The sequence below is a fragment of the Manacus vitellinus genome, unplaced genomic scaffold (assembly GCF_001715985.3).
Source record: "Manacus vitellinus isolate BGI_N305 unplaced genomic scaffold, ASM171598v3 scaffold_6_pilon, whole genome shotgun sequence".
Classification (NCBI taxonomy): Eukaryota; Metazoa; Chordata; class Aves; order Passeriformes; family Pipridae; genus Manacus; species Manacus vitellinus.
In genome coordinates this window covers 38,486,015-38,496,858 of record NW_021940750.1, presented here as the reverse complement: position 1 = coordinate 38,496,858, position 10,844 = coordinate 38,486,015, and the positions used below count along the sequence as shown (strand labels likewise).

The window sequence follows — 10,844 nt, the reverse complement described above, 5'->3', positions numbered from 1 at the left end:
TTCTTATGAATATCTTTTTAATTCTGAAACAGGACTCCGGCCTCGATGAGCTTGGTGGTTGCAGTTTTGTACCTGACTGAAATTCAAGCATCTCTGGGCCAAGTAAATATTCATTTGGAATCATAGAATTATAAAATCTTTAAGGCTGGAAAAGACTTCTAAGATCATCAAGCCCAACCATTAACTCAGAAATATAATACCAAAGTACTGGGGGCAAGTGCTTAATTTTCCTGGTGAGTTTAGTCCCTCAGTGGGAAATCCCATTTGAGGAAGAACTATAGGTTGTTTCCTTTTTAAACAATAAAGCATTTCTAGGTAGAAAACTTATCTGCTCTTCCCAGGTTTTTTTTTTTTGGTTACATTATGGTCACACTGTTGTGGCACAGAAAGCTTTGTAAAAATGTTTTGGTGGAATTACAGATTTTAATGGAAAAATAATAGTAATTTTCCTTTTTCTTTATGAACTATATAACCTTCTTTTTTATCTGCAAAAACAGCCTGAAAATCAGGACTTGATATGAAATAGTAATTTTTTTTCCTGCAGATATTTCAAACCTGGGCTTCACTAGAACTTAAAACACTTCTGCAGAGTTACAAAGGACTTCAAGCCCTTTAACACCTAAATGAAGATGTCTAGTGACTCCTGCACAAAAGGCCCTCCACAGGGCTCTCTCCTCTCCTAGAGACACACCTTTTCCATTGCTGTCACGCTGCCTCTGCAAGTTGAATAAAATCTTATCTGCAGGTGTTGCTTTCAAACTCCTGTCAGAGATGAGGGTAGTAAATAAGGTGCAGACACATAAAGTGCATAAGCAAAGGATAAGTCATGAATTGGGATGGTTTTACTATTGCTGAAGGACACTTCAGCTAAGAAATACTCTGATTTCTGGCCCCAGACTTCTAGGAATTTATTGCTGCCCTGTATCTGAAATAAATTTAGCTACTGCAATGATCATCAAATGGGGACAGATAAATCCCTGCCCAGCCTTAAGGTGAGAGTAGCTGGACAGTGCAGCACCAGCTAAAAGAGCCACCAGGATGTTAGGCCTGAGTAAGCAGAGGTAATTTTGTCTAAGAGGGTCTGCTCTCTCCTTCCTTGTCCTACAACTCACAGTCTGAACGTGGATAAAGCAAATGTAAATGAAAATTTACATCTCTAATAAATCACCTGCTTCCTGAAAGCTTTATTAGAGTAAAAGCTAAGAAGGGAATTCTAGTATATTTTTTCCACTTTTATTTACTTATGCCAAAAAACCCCTTTGGGTTTGTTTGCACTCATTTCTATTAACCTATCCATCACAACCTGAATCTAATCTGGTTACCCTTTTCCCTGAGAATGAAATCATGTCAGAGCAAACAGGATTCATAGAGGGAGACATGGACCAGTCTTTCTTCATAGCATCTTGCTAACTCTCAGAAAACAAGAGGAGGTATGAAGTCCCACCTGCATTCACAAGAATTGAGAAGCCACTAAAGTTTGTCAGAAGCCTAAGGATGGCATCACTGGTGCCTGGATGTCTCTGCTGAGCCTGGAATACCCTTGTTGGGATCACAAAGACTACCAATGAATAATAAATGGCAAAGGTAATCTTTTCTTCCCAAAGACAATGGTCAAATTTTGAATTCATGTGATCTGGAGAGAGTTTCTCTGACTTCAGCAGGTCTACTTGTCCATATCCATGTAATATCCTTTTCCTGATAAATATAGACAGAGGCTCTCTGATGGTTGATGCACTGGTGCACAATAATTGCTGTGGGGAAAGAAAATGTGTGTGATTCCTTTCAACCATCCCTGCTAAACTCACTTTTTGTAAACTCAGTTTTCACATGGGGAATTGCCACCTGCTTATGTTATCAACAAGATGCTCAGCATCTTACATTTGTATGTAATCTATTTCCCACTTGGAATGACTCAAAGATTCACAGAGCTTGCTTCTAACTCCTATTTTGGAGCAAGTGTTAATTTCCACAACCAATAATAAATTTCAATTTACAAACCAAAACCTTGGAATGCAATTTTTTTTTCCCCTGTGTCATCATATAGCAGCTTAATTAAGCACCAGATTAAACAGATTTTAGTCTTCCTGCTTTTTATGCCCAGTGTATATGTAAAGAGCAATGGTGTCCCCCTTTCCCAGGCTTTGGTTTGCTACAGGAATGAAGCTGAACTCTTCTGGACTCCAATCCTGCTATGGCCCCCACATTCCCTTGGATACCCCTGGCAGCACTTCTCTGCCCCACCGAACACTTTCATACTGTGTTTGACCAGTTTTTTTCATCAATATTTGTTTCTAACCACCAGTGTTCTAGCCAACAGGGAATTTTCTGTTATCAGTCCAGGACAGAACCCTGTGATGCAAAAACATCACCTGATTTTTACTGCTCATAGGTTTCAAGATTGTCCAGCTTCTTCCCATATGACATCCCAATGGTCTCCTCTCTACACCTCACCACTTCTTATCTTGAACAAAGCTCAGTAGCTCCTTCATTTTCATTTTACGTGGGAAAAATTGAAACATGGCTGATATTTGGGAAACTTCAGTACAGACCTCTCAATTTTAAAGCTACCAATTACCATCTTCTCCTTAAGATCTCCTTAAAATCTTCTATTAATCGATGTTTTATCTGCTTCACTCGTAATTTCTCTCATGGCACCATATCCATGATACCACAGCTCCAGGAACATGACCCTAAAGCAGCTTTTCTGCTTGTTTTGTTTTTTGTTTGTTTGTTTGTTTTTTGTAAAACTTAAGGTATGAGACTGTAATTCATCCTGAATAACAGAGACCACAGCATTTCCCTCTGGAAGACCGACTTACTCAAGTCTCTTGTGACTGGAGAGCTGTAGGAGTACTTTGGCTAAGTGGCAGCAGGAACAATGTTTTCTTTTAATTTGCACTATTGGTGTAGTATGTGAGTCACAGACTTGTGATTGCTGAGGGGAAAGTGGGCGAGATAAAACACTTGAGACGAAGAGAGATTCTTGATTATATGATGATGTCAGAATTAAAATTTAAGCCGATTTCCTGAAAGTCTGGTGTTTAAAAGTGACAGTAGTAGTATCAGAATTTTATAGTCCTTAAGTTTTTTTTTTTTAAGCTGGCACATGAAAACTTGGAGTATACATTTTGACAGTTTTGCTCTTTGTAGATAATCACATCTCTATACTTCAGCTGGGAAAAATAGTAAATTGTTTAGGGTTTTTGGGGGGGGAGATGTGAAGAAGGTTTCCAGGACTTCAGGACATTCCAAGAAGGAATACAAGAAGTGCTTCTCCAGACAGGTTCTTCTAAGAAGGTTACAGCCCACCTCTTCCTAACTAAGTGGTTCAAAATTTGCTGATAGCTGACAAGTTAAGCTGATGTTCTGCTGATAATGGTTCAGTAATTATGTTCAGTCTGTGCCAAAAGTGATAGTTTTTCACTCAGCCTAACAATTGTGTGGATGGTTTCTCCAAGTAAGCATCTGTGGAATTAAGAGAAATGTAATTAGGCCTCATGTCTAACTTGGCAAATGAAGAATATTTTGTGTAAAGACATCTGCTATTCAAATCACTCCACTGCCTGAATGTTATATATCCTTTTTTTTTTTTTTTTGTCACAGCTATGAAACATTACAGTAATTTTTGATGATACTGTAGACCATAGACCTGTTGGAGTGATTCCAGAGGAGGTGATGAAGATATTCAGAGGGCTGGAGCACCTCTGCTATGGAGACAGATTGAGAGAGCTGCAGTTGTTCTGTTTGGAGAGAGAAGACTCTGGGGAGACCTCAGTGTCTTCCAGTGCCTAAAGGGGCTCCAAGAGAGCTGGAAGAGGACTTTGGACAAGGGCCTGGAGTGACAGAACAAGAGGGAATGGCTTCAAACTGGCAAGAGGGCAGCGTTAGATTAGATCTTTGGAAGAAATTCTTGGCAGTCAGGGTGGTGAGGCCCTGGCACAGGTTGCCCAGAGAAGCTGTGGCTGCTCCATCCCTGTGAGTGGTTCAAGGACAGGCTGGAGTCGCTTTGAGCAAGTGGAAGGTCTGGGCTAGTGGAAGGTCTCATTGTCCATGGCAGAGGGTCGGAAAAAGATGGTCTTTAAGGTCCCTTCCAACCCAAAACATTCTGAGATTCTCTGATTCTGTGTCTTTTTTGACCAGTCTGGGCTACTTTACATCACTTCAGCTAAATTAGAGGACTGTACAGAAGAAATAAAAATGTATTTAAATCCTCTTTTCAGCTCCCTCATAAAGGGAAATATATGCAGGGGGACCTTACTCTGAATGACAATTAGTTTCACTGGACTGAATTATTTTTTCACCTAAAACAAAAAGACCCATGAGGAGGCATAAATTGCAACCTTGAGGCTGAAACACTTTGATATTCAATGAACACAAGAAATGAGCCTGACTTGCTGGTTAAAGGGCAGAGAGGAGGGAGAAGCAATGAAAGCATGCCAGCACAGTAGCGCTTTGTCTTTTGGTTTTCTTAGACAGACTCCTTCTACAGCTCTATCCATCCTCTTATCCCGACCCTGGTCCCTGCAGCATCTCCCGGTGTTTGGGCTGAGGCAGAGCAGGAGTGAAAGGAAAGATGAGAACATGGGCAATGCAGAAATGAGCACATCCCAGCTACAGAGAGCTTGCCTGAGTGCTGGACAGAACAGTCTACCCACGTACCCATCTTGCCTTGCACACACACGATGATGTCCCCAAATTATAAATCTGTCATAGATTGTAGATTTAGCACTTTCTAGGAGAGCTACAGAAGCAGTGAAGATAGCTGGCAGTTACTTGGATCAGATGCTGATGAGGGGGGAGCTCCAACAGACAGTGAGCTGGCTGTTCCCTTGTGAGCAAACACCAAAGAAAAGGAAATGAACAGCTCAGATAAGTGGAAGAAGCAGGTCAAGCCCACGTACCTACTTACAGTCAACTCCCATTTCCCTGTGCACCTCTGGGGAAAGGCCACCCACGCTCAGCATCTTTCCCCCTATTGTGCCAGAGAGCAAGGTATTGCCACCCTTTCTCCTGTGCAGGTGCTGAGCAGCAAGGAAACCTGGCAGGAATGAACAGAGCCCATTCCTCCTGCCGTTTCAGGCACTGCAGCTATTGACTCTTATCAGTGGACATATCTCAGCCCTATCCAAATACCATATGTCCCATAGTGCCTGCACGTGCCAGCCAGTCTTACCAGGCTCCCTCATGCCAGCAGCCTCACTCCCCTGATTCCCAGCATTCCAGGAAGCTTGTATGCAAGCTCCCTAATGGAGCATCTTTTTATTCTGGGCCTAAGAAAACAATATATTAAGAGGAGCCGGGAAGAAATACATCACACTTGGTCCTCTCAAAGCTGCACTGGGCAAACACTGAGCACAAGCTTGCCACACATTTTCCCAGGTCCATATGGAGAAGGCAAGGCTGATAAGCTCATAGTTGACTGACTTGTAGCCCACCAGGACAGGGATGGGGGCCAGGTGACATCTGAAAGCACGCAGGGAGACAGCAAAAGCTATGGGGAAGCAGATTTTCTTTAACTGGATTAGCTGCTCACAGAATATTATATCATTCTTATCTCCTCCCAATTCCAGGGCTTTCCTGACACTCATGTGTTTTATGATCCTACTATCACTAGATTAGTATTAAAGAGCAGAGGGAGCCTAAAAGAAATCAGTAAAAGCTCAGAGGCAAATATGCAGGCTAAAAGAATAGTAGAATACTGCTGAGGCACCAAGAAGCAGGGAATCAAAACAAATGATCTTAGAGAGTATTCAAATTTCACATCAAACTACCGATGGAGTATTCATTTCAAGGTACAAGGACAGACATTCAAGTAATAAAAAGCTCTGACAGAAATCCTAAATAACCATTGAACCTCTTTTTTACAGGCAGCAGGTTAGGACCAGGCTTATAAAGTTTCTGGAAGGTACAAGTGAAATGGTGGAGAAGATATTTTAAAGACATAGAGTATAAAAAAAGACACATGTAGATGTTCTAACAAAATTTTGTCTCCTGCCAGCACTCCAGCCACTCCTGATTTCATATCCCCCGGCCAGAGTTAAACTAGTTTCAGCTCAAATTAGCACAGTCATTTGGGCTGGATTTCAAAGGTGAGCTCAGCAGGCAGACCTGTTGCCTTCCTTGAAAGGCAGCACCATGTTGAGCAGATCAAAGTGCAGCTGTATTTACATTAGCCAACTAGTTCCGAGCCATGGAAAGGCCTGGTCTGTGCCTGCCCCTGCATCTAAACAAGCCTCCCAGCTGTGACATCCACCTTAGAGACAGACCTCTTACCTTCTTCTCCAGAAAGGGAACGTCATTTCAAACTCTCCAGAGATGAGGATAAGATGAGGATAATACCTGGCACATTGGAACAGGTATTTAGCACACACCTAACTCCAACCACCTGAACAATCTCACTTGTTTAGGGGGGGTGTCTTCAAAACATCCATCACTTGCCTATCTCATTAAAGCAGCCTCTGAACCAGGAGGACAAGCTGACTCCTGAATCACCCATGATGTGCTGTGACGTTCAGGTTTCTCAGGCAAGGAATATTTTGAAGAGAAAAGAATGGTTTAATACCCTCCTCTGCATTTTAGTCAGGCAGAGTGAGCTGCTTCCCAGGTTTCACCTGCCTAGAAACCTTCACAAGTTTGCTGGTTTTACTATGCAAACTTGGCTGCTGTTGCTCTTTGCTTTGATTGCAAATGAAGACCAGAAATGGCTTTACAGCCTCTGCATCTCAGAAAACAGCTCAGCTCATTCTGCTACCTTCAGCTACCTACTGTAATCACACTAAAATATTCTAAAAATTAGAGCTCATTGTTGGTCATTTCCCCCTGCACTTGTTTGAAAACCAGAAGAGATGGATGTACACCACCTCCTCAGGTGCTGCTCTATGAACAAGACTTATCAGGGTATCACAAGCTTTCATTCCCCTTATGCACAGGGACTCTGGGATTGCAAGCTGTGTAGCAGGACCAGGAGTTAGTAGAGGCTGGCTTTCTCCAAGATTCCATGTTCAAAGGTATCATGGAAACTGCTGCTGTGATCCCAGTAAGGAGATAATGGCCATGGGCAACAAGAGCAAGCCAAACCCTGGCTGAAGCCCTCTGTTTTTCCCACATCCCAGAATGGGTTCCCAGTTGGTTCCACCCACCAGATTAACCCACCCCAGCTGCTCAGCAGAACTTGCAGGTTGTTACTGCCAAATATGTGGTAAGTCAGAGGGGCTCTGGGGAAGTCTGGGAGGTGGCTTTGCAAGGTGGGATGTGAGAAAAGATAAAATGTATGAGTTTGAGAGGTGTGTGTGCAATCGAGGTGATGAGGGCTTGGATTGCAGGACTGTGGGGTTTAAGAGAACGTGATTCTGGAGGAGACAAGAATGGGCTTCTTGGACTCTATTGATTTAGGTTCTTAAGAATATTTGTACTCTGCCAGAAGGTTTTATTTTGCTTTATTTCCAAGTATGAAGGAGATATAGCCTTTAAACCATGCTTAGGGTTCAGCATTGCAAAAGGCCAGTCTTGGATATGACTTGGTGTGAGGGAAGAAAACACTTCTGGGACCAACAGGATGGGATGTTGAATGGTCTCATTTTCAAAATCAACATGTGGAGCCCACGTACTCATCTGAATAAGAATTCTGAAGGTCAATATTTATCCTCAAAGATGCTTGTATGGTCTGTACTATCTTCCTCAGAGACGCAGGGAACTCTAAGGCAGTAAAAGCTGGGGGTACATGTTGAATTTTTACTCCTGGTTGTAAACTGCACATGCTAAAACAAACACATTCCATTTGATTAAAAGCAACTTCTGCCCCTTCAAGGCACACAGTTTTTCATTGAGTAAAAATGTTCCTGTATAGCTTCAGGCAGTTTTTCACTGAGGAAAAATGGTCCTGTCCAGCTGCAGGTGACATTTAAAAGACGGCCCAGTATTTTTAAATATGAAAAAAAAAGAATTTTTAACATAAAGCATCAATGAAAATAAGGTTATTTGAGACTCATCACAATAATTAATTAGCCCACAGCCATACCACTCTTTCTAACAACTCCTCATGAGCAGTTGGATTGTGCTTTCACACACGAACAGAAGTGCAGCCTGACCTAGGACAGATATCACCATGTCCATGTGTAACTGAGATGGTGAATTAATGAACAAATCTAAGGAGACTTGAAATTCAAAAAGTTGGGTTTAAGTGTTTAAAGATCTAGTTTTTTGTAGAAAAAAAAAAGTTCTGCATAAAAACTTTTGTGATAGAAAAAAAGAGATAAACGGTGATTCGGCTGAAAATATTTTGATGTTTGCATTATTATGCAAAAAAAAAAAAAATCCACAGGTGTGTTCCACAAATGGACAAACCAAACACTTAACCAACTGTTTGTTTTGAAGCACTTTGGATAACACTCAACAGCTATTTTTCTCATCTGATGGTTCTCGAACAGCAAATGCTGATTTTTAAAAACCTTCACCTTTGAACAAGAGTAAATGTTTATTTCAGTTCCCAGCCTCTGGATTAGGTATAGATTCCACAGTTTAAAGCAGGTTTCAAAAAACAGCTTTGGATAAGAGAGTAACTTGGTGATAAGGAAACTGAAAAGTCCTTTGTGTTGTGCTGATGCCTCCATAGTGTGCTGCTCATGATTTGCACGACCTGCAAACGGAGCATCAGACATTTATTCTGATATTTTCTACACCAGAAAAGCCCAAACTGTGTGCTAAGATCCTTCTTTTACTGCTGTAAAAGGATCAGGATGTGAAAATATTAGATGAGCTAAATACTACTATGCATCTACTACTTGTTGGACTGCACCATTGTGGTCAGGGAGTGTGTGCAGATGTCCGGGGGGGGAGGGAGAGAAAGAGAGAGAAAATGCTCCTTTTTGCAGAGTATGTGTCCAGTTTGCAAAAATCAAGATAAACCCAGTGGCAACAAGAGTGAGAACTTTTTACATTTAGTAACATTTATTTCTGCATTCGGTATCAAGTACATAAGTGCAAATATTCAGAGTCCATAATTAAGTCCATTAGGAACTACAGAGAATGTAATACAAATCGTAATAAATTGAACATGCTGGAACTTTCCAGTTACCATACATGTAAATCAGCCTGTCAATCCTTTACGACAAAAGTACTGGGTCTTGTTTTCTTTTCTTTTTTTTCTTTTTTCTTTTTTTTGAGTTATACAAAACTGATTACCATAAGTACCGATTACTGTTTATTTTATTTGTGCTGGAAAACACTAAAACATCAGTCTACAATTCTATATAGTTAATAAAGATGAATCCAACCAGCAACCCAGTGACGTAGAAGCAATTTTAACTATTGCATCAAGTGCGCTAAGCAGGAAAGCCCCTAGCCACATGTAACATTAAAAGTTATAGAAGCAATGCCAATAGAAGAAGGAAAAACACTAAAAAAAAAATAAAAATAAAAAGGTCAATATTATTTAGGCTCTCACCATCATGCACTTTATAAGCAACACAAAAAACCACATCTAGTACACTTTTCTCTTTACTATACTTTTAGTGCTTGACACAAGTGATTGCAAATATTCTAAGTGCAGAAGCAGCAGGGGAAAAGCACTGCTTCTGAGTTTTATGTTTCTAAGATTATGGTGTTGAGAAAAAAAAAAGAATGATAAATTTGCAGTAAAGTGTAAGAACAGAGCTGTTTCACTCCAGATTTCCCCATTTTTTACTACTGTGGTCGACGAATTCTTGACGTCTGCTTTACTCTGCCTTTCTCTTAGCACCTGGGATTTTAGCTTGAATCCTAGAAATAAAGTAGAAAAAGAAAAAGAAGGATTATATGGGGAGGCAGTTATCCCATCCCAGTGGACCACCACTTGGATTCTCATTCAGGGTTAACCTCTAGCTCAATTTCAGTGTGTTGTCTCAACAGGTGGACTAAAGTGTAATAAGAAAAAGAAATTATGGCCATCTAGGTGTTCTTGCAGGCCTGGTTTTTGGTGGTCCATGTAACCATGGGATTTTCTCAGTGATCTTCTCCCCCACCCCTTCATTATTCCTCCATGGTCTATTGTCTATTGGAAGCCAGGAATGAAGACTAAAAAGAAAATTTTCAGAACAAACTTTTAGTCCTGCCTAAGGCTAGGGATTTTGCAGAACAATAGAAATGTTTGCTACAAAGAGACCCTAAAAATCTTTGACTCAGCTTCCTACATGAGGCAGAACTATTGCCAATGCTAAATCATGTTGGCCACGTCTTTTTCTTGTTGCCTCTTGAAAACCTCCAAGGCAGGAGGTTTTGGGTCCTCTCTGTGTAGTCTGCTCCAGTCCCAATCTCCTAGTGAAAAAATTTCTCCTAATGTTCAACAACAACCTCCTAAACTGGATTTATGTTGTTGCTCCTTGTTATAAGCAACATCTGCCACTGCTGAGAAGAGGCTGGTTCTATCATCTTGTAACTTCCCATCAAGTACTTATAGGCTGCTGTGAAATCACTCCCTATCCCCCTCCTTGCCAGGCTAAATAACCCCATTTTCCTCAGCAGCTTCTCGTGAGTCACTTGCTCTCTGTACCTCACCATTTTGTAACCTTCCACTGGGTACCTGTTATGCATCCAGCTTTTGCAAAGCCATGGATAAAAACTGCTGAGATGTATGGATCTACCTTCCAGACCAGCTATCCCCTGCTTCAGTAATTCTCAAGTTTTGAGAGTAATGCTTAGACCCTCCCTGTGCCCTTGGGGATCCCATGAAAGCTTTTGGTAAAGGCAATGCATTGGGAACTAGAGCAGACTGCATCAAAAATTTCATCCAGGTGCTCCATCCATTCCACAGGGGTTTGAAACACTAAAGATGATGGTGCTTCCAGGTATTTTCTTGCTGTAACAGCTGT

General features: G+C 41.2%; 1 protein-coding gene across 2 annotated transcripts in view; it reads right to left on the bottom strand.

The window, feature by feature from the left end:
• Nucleotides 1–8,923: 8,923 nt before the first annotated feature.
• The window catches only part of RTN1 (reticulon 1), a 120,804-nt gene continuing 118,883 nt past the window's right edge, over nt 8,924–10,844 (bottom strand). For both annotated transcript variants that reach the window (XM_008922195.3, XM_008922197.3), the window contains one exon: nt 8,924–9,756. In XM_008922195.3, coding sequence (XP_008920443.3) covers nt 9,714–9,756 — 43 coding nt within the window. In that variant the 3' untranslated portion in view covers nt 8,924–9,713. The remainder of the gene's footprint in view (nt 9,757–10,844) is intronic.